The sequence below is a fragment of the Oncorhynchus gorbuscha genome, linkage group LG04 (assembly GCF_021184085.1).
Source record: "Oncorhynchus gorbuscha isolate QuinsamMale2020 ecotype Even-year linkage group LG04, OgorEven_v1.0, whole genome shotgun sequence".
Taxonomy (NCBI): Eukaryota; Metazoa; Chordata; class Actinopteri; order Salmoniformes; family Salmonidae; genus Oncorhynchus; species Oncorhynchus gorbuscha.
Window position 1 is genome coordinate 61,550,594 of NC_060176.1, and position 22,462 is coordinate 61,573,055.

General features: G+C 44.0%; 1 protein-coding gene across 2 annotated transcripts in view; it reads left to right on the plus strand.

The window, feature by feature from the left end:
- The first annotated feature begins 185 nt into the window (after positions 1-185).
- The window catches only part of LOC124034421 (breakpoint cluster region protein-like), a 38,222-nt gene continuing 15,945 nt past the window's right edge, over positions 186-22,462 (plus strand). Inside the window, exons 1-9 of one of the 2 annotated variants that reach the window (XM_046347616.1) lie at positions 186-345; positions 528-2,151; positions 17,762-17,940; positions 18,778-18,882; positions 19,037-19,222; positions 20,092-20,199; positions 20,385-20,442; positions 20,693-20,745; positions 21,617-21,757. In XM_046347616.1, the coding sequence (XP_046203572.1) occupies positions 816-2,151; positions 17,762-17,940; positions 18,778-18,882; positions 19,037-19,222; positions 20,092-20,199; positions 20,385-20,442; positions 20,693-20,745; positions 21,617-21,757 (2,166 nt within the window). In that variant the 5' untranslated portion in view covers positions 186-345; positions 528-815. Of the gene's footprint in view, positions 2,152-17,761; positions 17,941-18,777; positions 18,883-19,036; positions 19,223-20,091; positions 20,200-20,384; positions 20,443-20,692; positions 20,746-21,616; positions 21,758-22,462 lie in introns of both variants that reach the window. The other variant, XM_046347617.1, reaches the window with a different exon arrangement.

The window sequence follows — 22,462 nt, forward strand, 5'->3', positions numbered from 1 at the left end:
ACCGTAATAATACAACATTTCTGTTTTTAATCTTTCAAAATAGCAAAAGATTAGTCTACATTATTACTTACATAATATAGATAGACCATATAATCATATTTTCCAGAGTTGTTTTGCAGCTTGGCTTTATCTTTTGTGTTCTCGACGTGCCTGCGTCTTTAAAACTGGACACATCAAAGTCCCTCCCTCTCTTTTCAGCACCAACTCAATAAAGAAAATGACCAAAACACAGTAACCGTAGCCAGTGTGCGATCCGACGAAGTGTATCTAATGTCTAGTGAGTGTAAGGTTAACGAGAGAACATTCAAACTAACTTTCAATCGGGTGCAGGATAACGAATTACCGGTAACATTAAAAACACCTATTACACTGGAAATTTTTAATTGTTCCTGGACACTAAATAATTGAATGGAACTTCTGGATAGGACAGTGATTCTGCTTTTACGATGAATGAAGAGTAATTGTTTGTGACCGACATTACAGAAGATATGGAAGGACACTTATTCTTTGTTATTCTTTTGTTGCAGGTATCTGAACTGGCTCGTTTTGAGAACAGGCCTCATGTCAATTCTCACTGGTGCCCGTAAACACTCGATCTGACTATAATATAATGGTGCATGATAAGTAGACATTTTTTTGCATGAGTCTTGTGAAAAATGTATTCAGTCAGTGGAGTGTGGAAATAGCTTTTAATGGCCATTATAAGTCATGCTTCAGAAATAATTTTGATTGGAAACGAATCTTATAGTTTAGTAGAAACTTAGTTTATACTCTATTACTCTATTCTCAGTGGACTAGGTAAAACAAAACAAACTATGGTTGAACCAGTAGGTTTTGTGGAGGCTTGGAAAGCCCAGTTCCCTGAGTCAGATGCCCCAAGCATGGAGCTGAAATCATTGGGGGATATTGAGCAGGAGCTGGAGAAATGCAAGTCATCTATCAGGCAGCTGGAGTTAGAGGAAAACAAAGAGCGCTTTCAGATGATCTACCTGCAGACATTACTGGCCAAGGAGAGGAAGGCTTATGATGGGCAGAGATGGGGCATCAAGAGGATGTCCCTAATGACTATTGGAGACCAATCCAGTTTTTCAGACACCCAGACATCCCACATAGATGAGGAGCCTACAGTGGAGGAGCAGCCGAGAGAGGCAGTCGACACAGGGAGCTATAAACAGTATCCAGAGGGAGAGGTAGATGGGGTGACTCCCTACGAACAGAGGGGTGAGTTGTGTCCCCCAGACACAGATCTGGACAGGGACAGGGTGGGCATGAGCTCAGTAGCAGCACTGCGGTCCACCTTCGAGCGCATCAAGATAGCCAACTCTCACACAGCTGGAGATGGGAAGGGGGTTGGAGGGACAGAGAGACCCTTCTACGTGAACATGGAGTACCACCATGAGAGAGGCCTCGTGAAGGTAAATGACAGGAAAGTCTCAGATAAGATCAGCAGCCTGGGCTGCCAGGCCATGCAAATGGAGCGCAACAGGTCCATGCACTCCCTGCCCGGGAACCTATCCACTGCTATGGGGGAGATCCGCAAATCTGTACTCCGATGCAGGTCCACAGAGGGCGGCTGTGGCTACAATGGGCTGTATGATGACACAGAGGTGAACCCACATTTCCTCAAGGACAGTGTGATCCGTTCCAATGGGGGGAGACAGCCGACAAACTGTCAACCCTACACCAGTGTGTATGTTGGGGGGTTGATGGCAGAGGGGGAGGGGAGGGTCATTCACATCAGGGACCACAGTGTGGAGGAGGACTCACGCCAAAACTGGCCAAGGCGCTCCTACTCACCTGGCAGTTTTTACGATGCTGGGGGCGGCTACACCCCAGACTGCAGCTCCAATGAGAACCTGACGTCCAGCGAGGAAGACTTCTCCTCTGGCCAGTCAAGTCACATGTCCCCAAGTCCTACCACCAATCACATGTACAGTCAGAAAATTCATTCACCTTCCCAGATTTCCCAGCAGTCCTTTGACAGCAGCAGCCTGCCCTCCCCACTGTCTCAGAAACGTCTGAAGCAGGAAGTGTTGGTGTCCGAGGCCTCCATCGTGGGTGTCCGTAAAATAGGCCAGATCTGGCCCGGTGATGGGGACTCCACTACGTCCAGTAGGACCTCGCATGACAACAGTCTCCATGGAGATCTGGGTAGGTCTACAAGGCCATAGTCTCTATACTGTCCTTTTGTACTCAAGTCTTTTATTTATATTTTACGTAAAAAAGCACATGAACTGTTAATGCATCCTTAGGGCTCAATAGCCACTGCCATTTCATGTGTTTACTAGAGATGCCTGTACTTGCCCTAACCTTGATCTCTCCTCATGCAGCAATGTGCCTATATGTGCAGCTGCAACATGATGCTATAGTGTACTATAGCTCTGCCAAATTTGTTTACATATGATTATATGAAACCATTAGCGCAGCCCACCTTTGCAAAGCACCGTAGAGATTGTGTGGTTCTTTGTGGATTGTACGACTGTTTTCTTTTCACTTTGTAAGCATGCCTGCCCCCTTTCCCCCTTCTGTTCTCTACCATTGAGTGTTGTAGTGCTCATCTAGAGATGCCCTGATTGAGACCGTGCGTGCCCTCAGGCTGTCCAGTCGCTCGGCCCTGTCCACCCGGAGTGTTTTTGTGTCAGCACACATCAACATTGTTGTCCTTGTCTAGGAGTAATTCACTTAAGGGTTTGTGTAGCGCGATACGTTTAGGGAGGCTCTTTGTTGGGGGTGGGGAGGGAAAGGGCTGATAACTCTCACTAAAAAGAGGATGGAGGGCTCATCGTCCCATCAACATTTCAGTCCTCAGTGTTTCCTGTTGTGATGTGTGAACACAATAGGAGAGTCACTCATGTCGAACGTATTGACACTGCAACAATGTTTAAGTGGGATAGGGTGGTACTAGGTACTGCAAGGACAGAGAAGAGAGAGTTCAATGCAAAATATTTATTTAAGCATCAATACATGACAGGGTGTATGTTTTATAAAACACTTTGTTCCAGACAGCTGAGGAAAAACAAACATATGTTCTCCCTCTCTTATTAAGCCTGTGCTTAACTGCTTTGATCTGGTCTTGAAAATACTATTTTGGTGGAGATGAAAAAAGCCAAATGTTGATTTCCTCTCCGTTAGTCTTTAGAACTGATTTCCTTAGCCACAGACTGACAGGGAAAGGTCACGATTTGATATTCTGTCTTCTTCCCTGTGTCGTTCTTAGTCTCTATATGAACAGTGATTGAGATATTTTTGGTTGCTCAGGTCTATGATGACTCAAATAGGTATAGACATGTCTAAGTGAATGGCTGACTCAATGCCACATATTTCCTCATATCACATGATTTCACTGAAGTCATAAAAGCAGACTCTTGGTTGTAGTAAATCAGTCAGGGTCATTCATTGTCTTCCATTTCCATAATTCAAATGAGAAGAGCAGAAAACATTTTTTTTTGGTAGCAATTGTTGAGAATAGGCTGTTATGAAAGGTGATAGGCTGGAAAGCATAGGATTGTAAACCAAATGTGCAATGAACAAGCAAATAATCAGGGAAATAATCAGCATGAGAACAGTAAGCCAGTATGTGGCTCTTCTGACAAAGTACACAAGTCCATGAGACTTGTGGTCAAATATTTTGCTTTAGGACAGTGCAATAACACTGTAATGTGTGGTTTTCCTCATTGTCTTACCATTTGATTGTTTCTTCACAATAACACCTATTTACCAATGCAGCTTGACCTGTAGAAAATAGGGAAGCCGGCTGTCAGATACAGAGAAAGTTGCGATTGCTACAGCTTTCTGATTAAATGTCCAGCAAAAACATTGAGCCTGTCCCTGGAGTGGATGTCTTAAAGGCCATGTTGCTGAGCCTGTCCCTGGAGTGGATGTCTTAAAGGCCATGTTGCTGAGCCTGTCCCTGGAGTGGATGTCTTAAAGGCCATGTTGCTGAGCCTGTCCCTGGAGTGGATGTCTTAAAGGCCATGTTGCTGAGCCTGTCCCTGGAGTGGATGTCTTAAAGGCCATGTTGCTGAGCCTGTCCCTGGAGTGGATGTCTTAAAGGCCATGTTGCTGAGCCTGTCCCTGGAGTGGATGTCTTAAAGGCCACGTTGCTGAGCCTGTCCCTGGAGTGGATGTCTTAAAGGCCATGTTGCTGAGCCTGTCCCTGGAGTGGATGTCTTAAAGGCCATGTTGCTGAGCCTGTCCCTGGAGTGGATGTCTTAAAGGCCATGTTGCTGAGCCTGTCCCTGGAGTGGATGTCTTAAAGGCCATGTTGCTGAGCCTGTCCCTGGAGTGGTTGTCTTAAAGGCCATGTTGCTGAGCCTGTCCCTGGAATGGATGTCTTAAAGGCCATGTTGCTGAGCCTGTCCCTGGAGTGGATGTCTTAAAGGCCATGTTGCTGAGCCTGTCCCTGGAGTGGATGTCTTAAAGGCCATGTTGCTGAGCCTGTCCCTGGAGTGGATGTCTTAAAGGCCACGTTGCTGAGCCTGTCCCTGGAGTGGATGTCTTAAAGGCCATGTTGCTGAGCCTGTCCCTGGAGTGGATGTCTTAAAGGCCATGTTGCTGAGCCTGTCCCTGGAATGGATGTCTTAAAGGCCATGTTGCTGAGCCTGTCCCTGGAGTGGATGTCTTAAAGGCCATGTTGCTGAGCCTGTCCCTGGAGTGGATGTCTTAAAGGCCATGTTGCTGAGCCTGTCCCTGGAGTGGTTGTCTTAAAGGCCATGTTGCTGAGCCTGTCCCTGGAATGGATGTCTTAAAGGCCATGTTGCTGAGCCTGTCCCTGGAGTTGATTTCTTAAAGGCCATGTTGCTGAGCCTGTCCCTGGAGTTGATTTCTTAAAGGCCATGTTGCTGAGCCTGTCCCTGGAGTGGATGTCTTGAAGGCCATGTTGCTGAGCCTGTCCCTGGAGTGGATGTCTTGAAGGCCATGTTGCTGAGCCTGTCCCTGGAGTGGTTGTCTTAAAGGCCATGATGCTGAGCCTGTCCCTGGAGTGGATGTCTTAAAGGCCATGTTGCTGAGCCTGTCCCTGGAGTGGATGTCTTAAAGGCCATGTTGCTGAGCCTGTCCCTGGAGTGGATGTCTTAAAGGCCATGTTGCTGAGCCTGTCCCTGGAGTGGATGTCTTAAAGGCCATGTTGCTGAGCCTGTCCCTGGAGTGGTTGTCTTAAAGGCCATGTTGCTGAGGTAACGGTCCTGCTGCAGGATCACTTCATGCAAACCGTGCTTTGTGGACTAACAGAGATCTGGATTTATTTTCTGATGTTGTAGGAACATTATTGCATACATTGCTGGATCAGTGCTGTGATAAGCAGTAGTTTTGAGGTGAGCATGACAAACTGCTGTCCTCTGTTGTGGGCACTGACTTTTTAGAGTGTGTGGGAAATGTCATTTTTAGTTTTATCATAAAACTCCTTGCAGCATTCAATAAATTCCATGTACTCTGCTAAAGCTATTTTATAATGACAATGTTATAAAGGGCCACTGTGCTCTAGTTACGTAAGCGTTCTGGTGAATATTTACTGTAGCTTTAGGAGGGTTCGTATGTTCCTTTCAGATGGCACTGCCTTCATTTTAATTAGTTAAAGTTGCAATATGTCATTGCTACATTTTAAGAAAAAAAACAACTCAGCGATGTGTTTTTTTTCTGTGACTGCATGAGCAAACAGCCAGTCAAACATGGGGTGGCATTGAGTACCCAGCAGACCTCTAGTGTTTTACTGTCTGGCATTGTGGCATACTTTGGGTCTGCCTGAGGAGGAGGAGGAAACAGCCCTAGTATTGGGAACAGTACTGAATGGCATAAATGGGCCTCTGTCCTTGCCACACTGACTCTACAAACCCTGCTACACCTCCCGCTTGTAATCATCGGGAAACAGCCAGTCTAAAATGTACAAATCTCTAAGGTCTCTTTTTCCTAGAATAGCCTAGGAATTAGAGAATGAGCACCAGTCTCATCATATGTGGAGATCTAGGCCAATTGTCACTCCTGGCTGTGAATAGAGCTGCTGGTTGGCTCTGAATAGAGCTGCTGGTTGGCTCGGAATAGAGCTGCTGGTTGGCTCTGAATAGAGCTGCTGGTTAGCTCTGAATAGAGCTGCTGGTTAGCTCTGAATAGAGCTGCTGGTTAGCTCTGAATAGAGCTGCTGGTTAGCTCTGAATAGAGCTGCTGGTTAGCTCTGAATAGAGCTGCTGGTTAGCTGTGTGGCTTAAAGGAAGCAACTTCTATGGTTTGTCTGCTTTGCTATAGTTAATTATCACTATAACACAGGCATATGCCAGTGGCCAGTACTTTGACTCATGGCTAATCATGAGTACATTATAAAAAGGTCTACTGGGGATTGTTTTGTTAGAATGTCTGCACTTTGAGTGAACCTGTGCCAGGCCAAGAGGAGCTTCCACTTAATATCAATTAGACAGGTCTGTATGTCTCATTTGACACTAATGAAAAGCTTTCACTCAGGTGGTCTGATAGTGGTTTTATCTCTCAGCGTGTCTGGCCTCAGTCCAGGGCTGTATTTGCAACCACAGGAGAAATCACAGCGGCGGTGGTGGCCCACCCTCCAGGGTTACGATCCAATCATGAATATTTCAGAGCTCCTGATGAAGCTCACACTGTTTCTTTTTTGTACCTGAATGTCAACATTCTGAGCCTTTTAGTGGTTAAGGAAGCAAAAATGATTTCACCTCTCCCTCTCATTGAGTTTACATACAAGATACGTGTCCAACAATTTAGATGAAGTGGCGCCAGCACAGAAAAGGGAAAGAGCTCTTGTGCACCCTGACTGAGCTCTGTGTTTCGTGTCACCTGTCCTCTCGGGTGGGTGACTTGGTAAAATGGCACAGAATGGAGTGTGCCTGGAGAGCTGGCAGGGGATCATAGCAGCAGGCCAGGGACCTGCCAACTGCATTCAGATGGAGCGAAGGGACAAACACACCATTAATATCTGTAATAAGCAGGCCCTATCCAGTTCAAGTTACACCAGCATAGGGGTTAACGGTTGGGCAGTAGCCTACTTGGCGCAATTTCAACCCTTAACTCTGAAACATGAGAAATACTGTCAGATTGAACAGCACATCTGAAAGTGTTTGTGTCTACCCCAGGCTGTTTTCCATATCCATATATTTTCTTACAGATAATGGTAAAAATGCATGAGAAATGTTTGATCTTTTGGCCCTCCCTCCAGGCCTCCTCCTCCTCTCTAATCCTCCCTCGTGCTCCGTCTCCGTCCACTTCTGTTCCCCTGGTCTTAGCTCCCTTTACAGGTCCTATTCAAAGGGCCCTCTGTGCTGCTGGCTGGCAAGCCACATGTTTATGGAATGTTTCAGCTGCTTGTGGGGTGTGGGGGAACACAGCGATGGTAATGTGCTATATGGGATGAGCTCACCTCTGCACAAACTGCCTGGGCCATGTTAGACAATAATTAGTTTGTGGATGTCGCTTCTGGCAGACAGTACTATTTCATGTATTTACTTTAATAAGATGTACTGTAGAACAAATACGCATATCTACAAGCATGAGTCCTTAAGAAGATTCCTCCTGGAAGCTAAACAGCTTTTCTTGAAATTGCTCTGAAAGCACAATTATAGGGAATAATCATGTTTAGTTCCTGGTCTTTGCTCCCATTTCCTGGTTATCCACAGTGCTGAGTGGAAAAGCCTCTAAACCTGGCCTTCTGTGTGTCCAACTCTTCGACTGTCTCATGTGAGTGCATCTGTTTGGGTTGAATTTTGTGTGTGTCTGCAATCTGTTTTTCTTGTGGTTTATTGGAAAAGAGAAGATAAGACATGGGTGTTGAGATCTGAATAACTTATGATATGAGGGGAAAACACATTTTGTGTTGGTTGCCTCTTTTCTCTCCCTCTTTTTCAGCTAGTATCACACCCTCACTGTATCAGTCAAGTTTGTGTGTGCACACAAACACAGTACCAGTACCAGTCAAAAGTTTGGATAGCCCTACTCATTCAAGGGTTTTTCTTAATTTTTTACTATTTTCTGCATTGTAGAATACTATGAAATAACACATATGGAATCATGTAGTAACCAAAAAAGTGTTAAACAAATCTAAATATATTCTTCAAAGTAGCAACCCTTTTTGCCTTGACAGCTTTGCACATTCTTGGCATTCTCTCAACCAGCTTCATGAGGTAGTCACCTGGAATGCAATTAACAGCTGTGCCTTGTTAAAAGTACATTTGTGGAATTTCTTTCCTTACTGCTTTTGAGCCAATCAGTTGTGTTTTGGATGATTTGGACTGCAAAGTGAAGGAAAAGCAGCCAACAAGTGCTCAGCATATGTGAGAACTCCTTCAAGACTGTTGGATAAGCATTCCAGGTGACTACCTTATGAAGTTGGTTGAGATAATGCCAAGAGTGTGCAAAGCCGTCATCAAGGCAAAGGATGACTACTTTAAAGAATCTAAAATATATTTTTATTTGTTTAACACTTTGTTTTGGTTACATGTGTTATTTAATAGTTTTGATGTCTTCACTATTATTCTACAATGTTAAAAATAAAGAAAAACCCTTTAATGAGTAGGTTTGTCCAAACTTTTGACTGGTACTGTTTATCCTGTAGGTCACAGACTGGAGCAATTATTGAACCTTGATATTCTGTTATACAGAGCATTACTGTGACCACCCTGAGCTATTTCAACACGCTGATTAGTAAGTGTGGTGGTCTGGGCAGCTGAGTTCTGACCTACACTGCTCAATGGCTGGTGCTAATTTTAGGCTGTCCCATAACCGATCTGAGCAGAGCTGGTGGGCCTCACTACTCTTACTGGGCCTGTGGTCGGGCTCCCTCCCACTTCAACAGGGCACTTCAGATGTGCCAGAATGTGCTGATGGTTGGTTGGCTCGCACTCTGCTGATCTGCCGAAACACCCAGTCAGCTTCTTTCAGGGCTGCAGTGCCACCGCCCCGTTGCAGGTGCCACGTTTTCAGACCTGTTTCTCTTCAACCTGATGGGTGAAGCTCAGTCAGAGAGAAACCAGATGTGCTGAAATGAAGTGTATGCAGTACTGAAAGATCTCCACCCAACCCATCCCTTCCTGTGTTAGCTGTGAGGGATGAAAAGACCCCTTCGTAGTAGTGGGATTGAAGTGCAACTCTTTGTAGGCTGAGGATTAGTAAAGCAGATCTGTATTGATAAACCTGCATAACTTTCTACTTGTACATTCCATACATGCTGGATGGTAAAAGACATGGTAACACTTGTTTCCTCTCGGTTAGCTGACAGATGTCTCTCCAGTGATCACACGATCAGGATGAGAATCCATTTAGTGGAGCAGGAAGTTTCCAAAGCTCTTAACAGCATCATTTCTAAAATATAACAAATGTTTAGAAGGTGCCATATCTTTTCTAATCTATAAGCTGTCAGAGGTGACAGAGACTGTCATTGTGCTACACTTAATACTACAGTTATTATTCCTGGACCATAATGTCCCAAATAATCAGTCTTAAAGGGAATATTAGCCCCTTCTTTGGAGAATCCTTTAACATTTGTGTCTCATTTTAACAGATTTTTAAATCTCAATTCTGGTGGTCAATTAAGAGGAATCGGTGTACTCTGTTTTGTCCATTGCATCCCATCCCGGTTAATGCGTGTCCAGGTGGGACTGGCAGGATCTCTACAGGCTGTCACTCTGATCACTGTCTGGACCATTTCCTCCTTTTTAGTTATTTCCAGAACAAATGCAGAGTTTATCCTTCTCTCCATAGAAATATTTAAAGTGTCCTTCAGCCAATGCAGTGAAGTGTGACAGTGCTTTGATGCATTACATGGAGATTCTAAAAGCAGCTACATTCAGCTTCAACACAATCAAGCTCTCGGTGTTAATCCAAGGGAGAAAGAAAAGGGAACTATATCTTCAAGACAAGTCTTTTTTTAAATGTATTTTTTAGCATTCATATGGATATCCTGTATCCTGCCAAAACTGTGTGAACCCTGCTCTCTAAGCAAGGTCACATCACAGTTGTGATGTTGAATTTCTGTGTTTATGATTCTGTGGATTTGTCCTGCTAACACATCTGTCATTCCCCTTCTCTGGATCATAATCTATACATGTGGATTAGGATTACAGGTCTGTGAATATGTCCTTGATGCTTTTGTTGTGTGTGTTGCGTCAAACCTCTCATCACTCTCCACAATTGTTGCATCCACAGGGACAGAGTGCATGTTGACAGTGCACAGGTTATTCTCTGGACTAGGATTTAAGAGCATGTTAACCTGTTATGTTTGGAATCCTAGCAGACAGCTGTTTATAGGTCAGCCTTGTCCTATTGTAAAAGATAAAAGAGAAGCAGGTTTGTAGTAGTGTGGCCAAATGGCTCCCTCGGGAACTACAAACTTTTACACTAAACAAACACAACTTCCAGATCCAGCCAAAGCTTTTCTGAGCCTGATGAACTTTGGCTTCCTAAACCCAAAGATCAGAACACTGGCAAATTCAATAATGCTGAAAGAACCTCTAAATTCTGCAGGATTCTCTACTAAAAGTCCAGAGAAACGTTGTCCTTTGCTGCGACATCTAAAACCCTCTCAGCCCCAGCTGTTGGTTTGAGCACTGTTATGCAATGTTATTAGAATATATTTGTTCCAGCTCTATTGCACATTAGTAACCATTTTGAGGTTAATTGAGGAGAGACACAGATACACTCTACCACCATTCAACCACATAGTGTTTGAAGAGTAAACCCCTCTGTTTTCACTATTACTAGGGAAGTTGTTTTAACATACAAAATGTTATGTTAAAATGTCATTAATATATATTTTTTAATTTATATGATTCATCAATATAAAAATGACAATTTTGGATATCAAAAAAAAATTTGATAGCAATTATTCACATTTTTGATAGCGACAATAGCATTTATATTTTGTTATTTACAGTGGGGCAAAAAAGTATTGTCAGCCACCAATTGTGCAAGTTCTCCCACTTAAAAAGATGAGGCCTGTAATTTTCATCATAGGTACACTTCAACTATGACAGACAAAATGAGAAAAAAAATCCAGAAAATCACATTGTAGGACTTTTAATAAATTAATTTGCAAATTATGATGGAAAATAAGTATTTGCTCAATAACAAAAGTTTATCTCAACACTTTGTTATATACCCTTTGTTGGCAATGACAGAGGTCAAATGTTTTCTGTAAGTCTTCACAAGGTTTTCACACACTATTGCTGGTATTTTGGCCCATTCCTCCATGCAGATCTCCTCTAGAGTAGTGATGTTTTGGGGCTGTTGCTGGGCAACACGGTCTTTCAACTCCCTCCAAAGATTTTCTATGGGGTTGAGATCTGGAGACTGGCTAGGCCACTCCAGGACCTTGAAATGCTTCTTACGAAGCCACTCCTTCGTTGCCCGGGCGGTGTGTTTGGGATCATTGTCATGCTGAAAGACCCAGCCACGTTTTATCTTCAATGCCCTTGCTGATGGAAGGAGGTTTTTACTCAAAATCTCACGATACATGGCCCCATTCATTCTTTCCTTTACACGGATCAGGTGTCCTGGTCCCTTTGCAGAAAAACAGCCCCAAAGCATGATGTTTCCATCCCCATGCTTCACAGTAGGTATGGTGTTCTTTGGATGCAAATCAGCCATCTTTGTCCTCCAAACACGACGAGTTGAGTTTTTACCAAAAAGTTATATTTTGGTTTCATCTGACCATATCACATTCTCCCAATCTTCTTCTGGATCATCCCAATGCTCTCTAGCAAACTTCAGACGGGCCTGGACATGTACTGGCTTAAGCAGGGGGACATGCATAGCACTGCAGGATTTGAGTCCCTGGCGGCATAGTGTGTTACTGATGGTAGGCTTTTACTTTGGTCCCAGCTCTCTGCAGGTCATTCACTAGGTCCCCCCGTGTGGTTCTGGGATTTTTGCTCACCGTTCTTGTGATTTATTTTGACCCCACGGGGTGAGATCTTGTGTGGAGCCCCAGATCGAGGGAGATTATCAGTGGTCTCGTATGTCTTCCATTTCCAAATAAATGTTCCCACAGTTGATTTCTTCAAACCAAGCTGCTTACCTATTGCAGATTCAGTCTTCCTAGCCTGCTGCAGGTCTACAATTTTGTTTCTGGTGTCCTTTGACAGCTCTTTGGTCTTGGCCATAGTGGAGTTTGGAGTGTGACTGTTTTAGGTTGTGGACAGGTGTGTTTTATACTGATAACAGGTGCCATTAATTAAACAAGTGCCATTAACGAGTGGAGGACAGAGGAGCCTCTTAAAGAAGAAGTTACAGATCTGTGAGAGCCAGAAATCTTGCTTGTTTGTAGGTGACCAAATACTTATTTTCCACCATAATTTGCAAATTAATTCATCATGTGATTTTCTGGATTTTTTTTCTCTCATTTTGTCTGTCATAGTTGAAGTGTACCTATGATGAAAATTACAGGCCTCATCTTTTTAAGTGGGAGAACTTGCACAATTGGTAACTGACTAAATACTTTTTTGGCCCACTGTATTATAATGAACTTCATGGGGTCGGGATTACATTTGCGTGCTCCTACATACAGTGCTAGTGAAAGTCTACAAACTCCTTGCACAGTTTTCACATTTTGCTGCCTTAAAATTTTATCTAAAAAATATTACATTTGATATTTTTCATATTGATGTACACAACCTACTCCACATTTTCAAAGTAAAATAATATTGATATAGAAAATTCCATTATTCATTAAAAAAAATCCATTATTAATATAAAACGTGATGAATATACAGTTTATTTTGGTACACCCATCTAATACCGGTTCAATCCCCCCCGTTTCCTTCAAAAAAACTTGAATTATTTGGGGTGTTGACATTGGTATCAAGGGACTTAACGTGTGCCAGGAAAACATTCCCCACACCATTACACCACCGCCACCAGCCTGTACCATTGACACCCGGCATGATGAGGCCGTGGACTCATGCTGCTTACGCCAAATCCTAACTCAGCCATCAGCATGACCAAACAGGAACCAGGATTTGTCGGGCCAGGCAATGTTTTTCCACTCCACAATTGTCCAGTGTAGGTGATCGCGTGCCGACTGGAGCCTCTTCTTCTTGTTTTTAGTTGATAGGAATGGAACCTGTGTGGCCTTCTGCTGCAATAGCTCATACGTGACAAGGACCGACGAGTTGAGTTCCGAGATGCCGTTCTACACACCACTGTAGTACTGAGCTATTATTTGCCTGTTTGTGGCCAGCCTGTTTGCTTGCATGATTCTTGCCATTCGCCTTTGAACTCTCTCATCAACGAGTTGTTTTCGACCACAGGACTGCCGCTGACTGGATGTTTTTTGTTTGTCGTACCATTATTGGCCAACCTTAGGCACTGTCGTGCGTGAAAATCCCAGGAGGCCGGATGTTGCTGAGATACTTGAACCCGCGCCCCTGGCAACGACGATCATACTACTCTGAAAGTCACTTACGTCACTAGTTTGGCCCATTCTAATGTTCAATAGAAAAGTAACTGAATGCCTGTCTGCCTGCTTTATATAGCAAGCCATGGCCTTGTGACTCACTGTCTGTATGAGCGAACCATTTTCGTGAACTGGCCACTGACTATGTTAAAACGGCTTTCCATACTAATACTGCACAGAGGAAACTGCATTAGCTCTTTGGTAATCCCACAGAGCTGTAGCTGATCTTCTTTGTTAAACGTTTTACCATGATTTAACTTAGGAAAGAGTCAATGCATTAGACAACTCACAGGGTTGGTTCAAGGACAGCAATCCCAGAGTTGATATGATATTTAATATTAATTTAAATGTGTACGTGTGGGAGGAGGGGGATGTTTGTGTGAAAAGGTGACCGTGTGCAGAATGTCTGTTTCCTGCTCTGAAGTTGATGAATTTGCTGAATGTTCTGGACAGACCTGCCTGGACACTTCCTTAGCAACAGGCCTTGCAGTCTGAGAACTAAGCTGTACTGAGGAACTCGTCTATTGTGAAATACTCTTCACTCAATGTTGGGAAGCTTGCCTGCTTTTTCATCCTACCATGGATAACTATTCTGCATTTGAAAAGCATGGTTTTCCCAGAGCCATGTAAATAACGGTCTCTGTGAACATTATTTTAGTTAATATCAATTAATGTAAGAAATAACATTTTAAGACATGTTTTATAGTTTATGTCCATTTTACGGAAATATATTTGTGTCTGTATGATTGGTCAGTGTGTGTCCATTGACCATGATTTCCAGGCCTCTGTGGCAGTGTGAGAGGTTATTCACCCAGGGTCACTGCTGTTGTATAATCTGACAGATACACAGTGTGGCCTTTCACATTGACTTCCCCTGTATTCCCCTTGCCTGCTCCTCCAGAGTAAACACAGTGGTTTCTCTCTGCTCTGCCCCTTGCCTGCTCCTCCAGAGTAAACACAGTGGTTTCTCTCTGCTCTGCCCCTTGCCTGCTCCTCCAGAGTAAACACAGTGGTTTCTCTCTGCTCTGCCCCTTGCCTGCTCCTCCAGAGTAAACACAGTGGTTTCTCTCTGCTCTGCCCCTTGCCTGCTCCTCCAGAGTAAACACAGTGGTTTCTCTCTGCTCTGCCCCTTGCCTGCTCCTCCAGAGTAAACACAGTGGTTTCTCTCTGCTCTGCCCCTTGCCTGCTCCTCCAGAGTAAACGCAGTGGTTTCTCTCTGCTCTGCCCCTTGCCTGCTCCTCCAGAGTAAACGCAGGGGTTTCACCTCCAGAGTAAACACAGCTCTGCCCCTTGCCTGCTCCTCCAGAGTAAACACAGGGGTTTCAGAGTAAACACAGTGGTTTCTCTCTGCTCTGCCCCTTGCCTGCTCCTCCAGAGTAAACACAGTGGTTTCTCTCTGCTCTGCCCCTTGCCTGCTCCTCCAGAGTAAACACAGTGGTTTCTCTCTGCTCTGCCCCTTGCCTGCTCCTCCAGAGTAAACACAGTGGTTTCTCTCTGCTCTGCCCCTTGCCTGCTCCTCCAGAGTAAACACAGTTTTTTCTCTCTGCTCTGCCCCTTGCCTGCTCCTCCAGAGTAAACAGTGGTTTCTCTCTGCTCTGCCCCTTGCCTGCTCCTCCAGAGTAAACGCAGTGGTTTCTGCTCTGCCCCTTGCCTGCTCCTCCAGAAACGCAGTAAACCCCTTGCCTGCTCCTCCAGAGTAAACGCAGGGGTTTCACTCTGCTTTCCTCCACTCTGCTCTGCCCCTTGCCTGCTCCTCCAGAGTAAACGCAGGGGTTTGCCTGCTCCTCTCCTCCAGAGTAAACGCAGGGGTTTCACTCTGCTCTGCCCCTTGCCTGCTCCTCCAGAGTAAACGCAGGGGTTTCACTCTGCTCTGCCCATTGCCTGCTCCTCCAGAGTAAACACAGGGGTTTCTCTCTGCTCTGCCCCTTGCCTGCTCCTCCAGAGTAAAGGCAGGGGTTTCTCTCTGCTCTGCCCCTTGCCTGCTCCTCCAGAGTAAAGGCAGGGGTTTCACTCTGCTCTGCCCCTTGCCTGCTCCTCCAGAGTAAACACAGGGGTTTCACTCTGCTCTGCCCCTTGCCTGCTCCTCCAGAGTAAACACAGGGGTTTCTCTCTGCTCTGCCCCTTGCCTGCTCCTCCAGAGTAAACACAGGGGTTTCACTCTGCACGGCCCAGTGTTTTTGTTCAGGTTCTTTGTCATGGTCTCTGGGGGTGTCCCACTGTCAGCCTGACTCAACCAGCCCCCGACCACTCCACATGGCTGGGTTCCATCTGCCTTCCTTGCTTCCGGAATCCTCTCTTTCCTGTTTTCTAGCAGAGGTGAACTACATTGAGCAAAAATATAAACACAACAATTTCAAAGATTTTACAGTTACAGTTAAAGTAAGGAAATCAGAAATCAGAAATCAATTCATTAGGCCAAATCAATTCAGATGATCCCGCAGGTGAAGAAGCCGGATGTGGAGAACCTGGTTTCGGGTGGTTACACGTGGTCTGCTGTTAAGAGGCTGGTTAGACGCACTGCCAAAATCTCTAAAACGCAATTGGAGGTGGGCGTTCCTTCAGTCAGCATGCCAATTGCACGCTCCCTCAAATTGAGACATCTGTGGCATTGTGTTGTATGACAAAACTGCACATTTTAGAGTGCCCTTTTATTGGCCCCAGCACAAGGTGCACCTGTGTAATGATCATGCTGTTTAATCAGCTTCTTGATATGCCACACCTGTCAGGTGGATGGATTATCTTGGCAAAGGAGAAATGCTCACTGACAGGGATGTAAAAAATATGTGCACAGAATTTGAGAGAAATAAGCTTTTTGTGCATATTGACATTTTCGAGGATCTTTTATTTCAGCTCATGAAGGGACCAATACTTTACATGTTGCGTTTATATTTTGGTTCAGTATAGTTATCTCAGTGTCCACTTCTGAACATACAGTATTTCAGCTACATTCAGCTATTTTAACACTGAGGCCTCACAGACAAACAAACACCACAGCTTGTATCATTCCACTGGTGGTGCTTGTGCTTCTGCCACACTGATACTGACAATGATGGTAGATGTTGTTGATGACTCATATTGACAATAAAAGGGATTGAACCGTTCTTGATGCAAAACTATATAGATGAATAATAGCGGAAACAACTAGACAACAGCAGCTAACACATCAAGATAGACCCCTGTGTTGCATTGTGTCTGCAAACACTTCCACCCAGAATGTCTGCTTTGCTGTGATTGTGAATAAAAGGGGGTGTTTTCTGGTCTGTGTCTAACACCTACAGTGCAAACCAGAGAGCAGGAAGAGCTGCGGTTAGTCCTCTCTCTCTGTAACGGGGCGGTCTAATGTAGCCTTGGCCACTTCCCTACACCTTGGATTTATTCACCAAGAATGAACTTGAAAACCACACAGCCACAATCCGACATGGTTGAGATGGAAGGAGAGGAGAAGATATGATGACGAGTGGCGGAACTCCCATTGTCCCAAATATCTGTCCCTCAGGCTACTGGTTCACCTATGGCTACTGAGTGATCATTAAGAATGAATTCCTCTTTGATTGCTCGCATACTCTGTGCCCTCCCTCGAGTTTTTATTGTCATCGAGTTGATATGGAAATAAAGCATTACTATGGTTAATAAGCTCCTGTTCAGTATATCTGCCTTTAACTGCTTCTGCATCTGTACAGTTAAAGTATGTCATGTACAGAGAGTAGAGGGACTGACTAATGCTTCTCCTCACCACACAAGTGAGTCAGAGTTTTTGCTGCGATTCTCCTGGCTTATCCTCTGCTGTGGGATGGTCCCTGTGTGTCTGGCACAGTCTCTGAAGATCAGAGGGGATTTGAAGCACAGAGACACAGAATGTATTGGAATAGAGCACATGAGAGTTTGAATGACAGAGCTGTTTTCATCAGGTCATTCTAGTTATTTTGAATGTACTGTAGCTTTTATATAATACCATTGATATACAGATATGAATAACTTTATTTTATTTTAGTAATATTTTTACGCCCTTGTGTTTGATGTAAGACCTATTTTGGTTCTTTTTGAGTCTGCACCATATTCTCGTCTCAACAAAGGATTATTGTTTTTAAATAAAAATATATATATTTCAAAGAGCAGATGAATATAGACACATGTTTTTTGGAGGGAGGTGATGTTTCCAGTCAAATCGGTCATGACAACTGATCACACATTTCTATCTTCTTTCACTGCCTGTTCAGTGACTTTAATGGTGTTTTTAGAGGAGAAGAGAGGATGTCTTGCATGTGAAGGGTGTGAAGTGTCAGAGAGAGATTCACACAGTGCCACGGTCTTGGAACCTACTTTACACTACCACACCTAATCCCCTCCATCTGCCAAAAGTCCCCTACAGTGGGACCCCACCTTCCTATGGCTATGACCTGGAGCAGGCGGAGGAGCACCAGCAGCACCATGACCTCCTGCCTTTCAGCACCTCACCCACCTCCTCACCTCGCCTCCGCTCCAAGAGCTGCAGCAGCCAGCACACACACTCCTCTGGCTCCCTGGAGTCCACCCTGTCGGTAAGGTTATTGCCAGTTTATCATACACCTCCATCTTCTACTCTTAAAGCCCATGTGTCTGATTTTTCCACCCAGTGCAGCTGTCTGTTAATGCCCCCGTCCTCTATAAGTCTGCCTTGGGCTCTCTGAGTATATTTAATAGAGATGCTCTGCTTGTTCCAACCACACTTTCACTCACCCTATAAATCTCATCCACCTCTATTGTACTGTACCTAGCCAATCTCCGGTGTCCCCTAGATCCTCCTCTGATGTGCTCAGCTCTCTGATCTTCAAAGGTTAAATCCAGGGGGAGGCCTTCTCTTGTGCCCCCTTAGTATTCCAGCTGTGGAATGTCAGGGCTATTCATTTTTGCTCTGTGCATGAGCTTCATATCGACCGACCACAGGCGGCTAGTGGCACCTTAACGGGGGAGTACGGGCTCATAGTAATGGCTGGAACGGAATAAATGGAATCGTGAGCGACAGACTGTCAGAAACCACTGATGCCTTTGACCCATCGGTAACTAAAGGTCCCATCCTAGGCTAGGAAAACAATTGTTTCCCTCCACAATACAATGGATCTTTGACCCTGGCCTCTGACCTCTACCCTCTACATCTCCAACAGGATTTAATCAAATGTATTGGATTGCCATGAGACGACAGTCTCTACTCGTAGCTGTTTAGCGGTCTCATTCAACACCCAGGGGTATTAGGGAAGATCTGCTCTGGTTACAATTAGAATCACCAAATAAGCCTGGTAGAAGTGAATCCCCGGTCTGTCGCTCTCACTGTCTCTCTCTCTCTCTCTCTCTCTCTCTCTCTCTCTGCCATTCACTGTTAGTCTCATTCTCACACACAGACAGAGCTGGATCAGGAGAAAGAATTGGAGATGCGGAAGTGGGTTTTGTCAGGGATCCTGGCCAGTGAGGAGACATATCTCAGCCACCTGGGGGCTATCTTACTGGTAAGAGACAAGACTTTGAGCTAATGGAATATGACACACCTCACTGTGATGAACAGTGATTTCAGAGCATTGGGACAGTAACATGTTGGATGGACAGACTGATGGATGTATACACACACACACAGTAATGCTTGTCTTGCATTGATTTTCCCAGCCCATGAAGCCTCTGAGGGCAGCGGCCACCACCTCCCAGCCGATGCTGACCATCCAGCAGATAGAGACCATCTTCTTCAAGGTGACGGAGCTCCATGAGATCCACAATGACTTCTACGATGCCCTGCTACCTAGAGTTCAGGAGTGGTGCCACAACCAGTGTGTGGGCGATCTCTTCCAGAAACTGGTGAGCATTATTATTGTTCTGTAAAGACCTAGGAAATGCTGTTATGGTTCTTTTGTGTTAGTTCTTCCAGATGCATTTGTTCCTTTGTTCAGAAGTACAAAAACGTGAAATAGACCCCCCCCCCCAGCCACAAACTGCGTTCTTCTGTGAGTAAGCGGATATTTATCCAATAAGTAAGTCACTTTTAAAGACAATATTAGTAGACTTCCTTTGATCATTAATAATACTGAAGAGAGATTTAAAGAGTAGAAAAAGGGAGTTAGACCGGCTATAATGTGCAGTGGATGCTGGACCCCACATGTGAGCAGACTGCCTGGAGACATCTCCCACTTAGATAAAAGCCTGGCTATAGCATATAACAGGCAGTAAAGGAGGACAACACATCACTAAGAGGCTCCTGACTGCAAAGAGCTGCCTCAGTATGACAGTGGAGGAAAGGAAGATGCATGAAAAAAATCACATAATTTATCCTTTTTTAATGACTGTTTGCACGCACACTCACTACGTGTGTGTGTGTGTGTGTGTGTGTGTGTGTGTGTGTGTGTGTGTGTGTGTGTGTGTGTGTGTGTGTGTGTGTGTGTGTGTGTGTGTGTGTGTGTGTGTGTGTGTGTGTGTGTGTGTGTGTGTGTGTGTGTGTGTGTGTGTGTGTGCGCAGTCATAAAAAAAGGACAAATTATGACTGATAGGATGCATGTTATCAATGCTGTTTTTGTTGAAAGGCCATACCTCGTCTGATCGCTATTCTCAGCACCTTGAGAAGGGAAAGCAACTAGTATGACCGGAGTAGAGAGCAGCCAAAACTGGGTACATGAGTCCAACAACAGGTTAACTACATCGTATCTACTCTCTATTGTCTCTCTCTATTAAAGGCCAGCCAGCTAGGAGTGTACAGGGCCTTTGTGGATAACTATACGGTTGCTGTGGAGACGGCTGACAAGTGCTGCCAGGCCAACATACAGTTTGCTGAAATATGTCAGGTATGTTTTGTATTTTATATGTCTACTTTTACAAGGGCAACGTTTCGGATAGAATACCTCATCCCCAGGCTCAATTGCTAGAACCGGCTGGGTGGACCGAGATTAAAATCTATATTACTGTGATGCTGTGTTGAAATGGTGTACTCGTATCATTATGCCTTTCTCAATTCCTGTTGTTCCCTCAGAATCTTAAGGTCATAAGCACCAAGGAATGCAAAGACCAGGCAAAAAATTCACTGGAAAGTAAGTGCAATTTCATTATTTTGAACAATTCACAGTCAAAATGAACTAAACCTTACATTTATTTAAATATCTATAGTTCGAGATTATGAAGAATTCAACCCTCTAGTTATTTGAATTCAGAAAGAGTGGTATATGCTTAGTTAAAGCATATTGAATATGACCCTCAACCTCAAGGTGTCCTATGTTGTTAGTTCTGCGTTGCCTTGTCCTGCCTTGGACTTTATATACTTTATGACCCTGTCCCCCTCAGCTCTGCTCTATAAACCCGTGGACAGAGTCACCCGCAGCACCCTGGTTCTGCATGTAAGTCAAATCAACACACTGAAGATTTTTTCCCTTCAGACCTGAATTTCTTTTATGAAAACAATGCTTCACATATCTTAGAAAAAGTGATCATAATTTATCTCAAATTATTTTATTTTTTTCTTTCTCTATTTCACATTTTCTCTTTCTTCTCTTCCTATCTTTTTCTTTCTCTCTTTTGCTCTCTCCTCTTTCTTTCCCTTTCACTCTCTCTCCTTTCTTAATTTTTTAATTATTTATTTCTATCTATCTTTCTTTATTTCTTTCTTTCTCTCTTTATTTCTTTCTTTCTCTCTTTATTTCTTTGATTCTTTCTTTCTTTCTCTCTTTATTTCTTTCTTTCTCTCTTTATTTCTTTTTTCTCTTTCCTCCTTTCACCCTCTTTCTTTCACACTCTCCTCTTTCTCTTCCTTTCTTACTATTTATCTCTCATTCATTGTTTCTTTCGTTTCTTTCTTTCACCCTCCTTTCTTTTTTCTTTTCCTCTCTTACTATTTCTCTCCTTTCTTTCTTTTTTCTTTTCCTCTCTTACTATTTCTCTTCTTTCTTTCTTTCTTTCTTTCTTTCTTTCTTTCTTTCTTTCTTTCTTTCTTTCTTTCTTTCTTTCTTTCTTTCTTTCTTTCTTTCTTTCTTTCTTTCTTTCTTTCTTTCTTACTCTTTCTCCTCCTTTTTTACTCTTTCTTTCTCTCTCTGCTCTTTCTCTCTTTCTTTCCATCTTTTCTCCTTTTTTTCTTACTCTTTCACTCTTTTTCTATCTCTTTCTTATTTTCTTTCACCTTCTCTCTCTCTCTCCTTTCTTTTGCCTTTCTCCCCCCTTTTTTTCTTTCTTTCGTTCACCCTCTTTCTATCTTTTTCTCTCTTTCTCTCTCAGGACCTGTTGAAACACACCCCCTCCAGCCACTCAGACTATCCACTGCTGCAGGATGCCCTGAGAATCTCCCAGAACTTCCTGTCCAGCATCAACGAGGAGATCACCCCACGCAGGCAGTCTATGACAGTGAAGAAGGGAGAGGTGAGTGTGGCAGGCTATGACATGAGGTGGCATGCATTTTGGACAACTGACTGTCCAAACAGAAAGTTTCAAGTGACCAAATCGAATTTGTGTATGTTCAGACGGCAGTCATTTGCTGTCGAGGCTCCACTAGTTGTCACAGTAACGACGGGTGTGTGTGTGCAGTAGGGTAGGCTGATTGGTGCTTGTGCTTCCTGTCACTCAGAAGTTATGTAGCAAGCTACATAACTTTCAAACAATATCTTTTTGGCCACAGCGGTCAACTAGCTAGCTAGCACATGTTCTTGTCAAACTGTCAGCAGAGTAGCTAGCAAGAAACAATATATGCTGAATAAAAGTCTAAAAACCACTTGAGGGCAAATAAATCAGATTTGGCAAGGAATCAGATTTGTCAGAATCTGTGTGCTTTTTTGCAGGAAAAATATCAGATTCGAATCAGATATGCAAATGTATAGGATTTGAGTCGCTTCAAACTGCCAATGTGAACACGGCTTTAGAGGCACACAGACACCCGAACCTGGTCTTGTGGCTATCTGGACCTCCCTTATAATGCTTTCATACTTGTCTTCTTTTCAGACACTTTGATGTCACACTGCACCATTCCATAAGCAAAATAGTGTCAGACTACACAGCCTGCGTCTTGTCCATTCAGACAGTTACAGTAGTTAGCATAATAAGATAGATTCCCCCAAGCAACACAGGTTC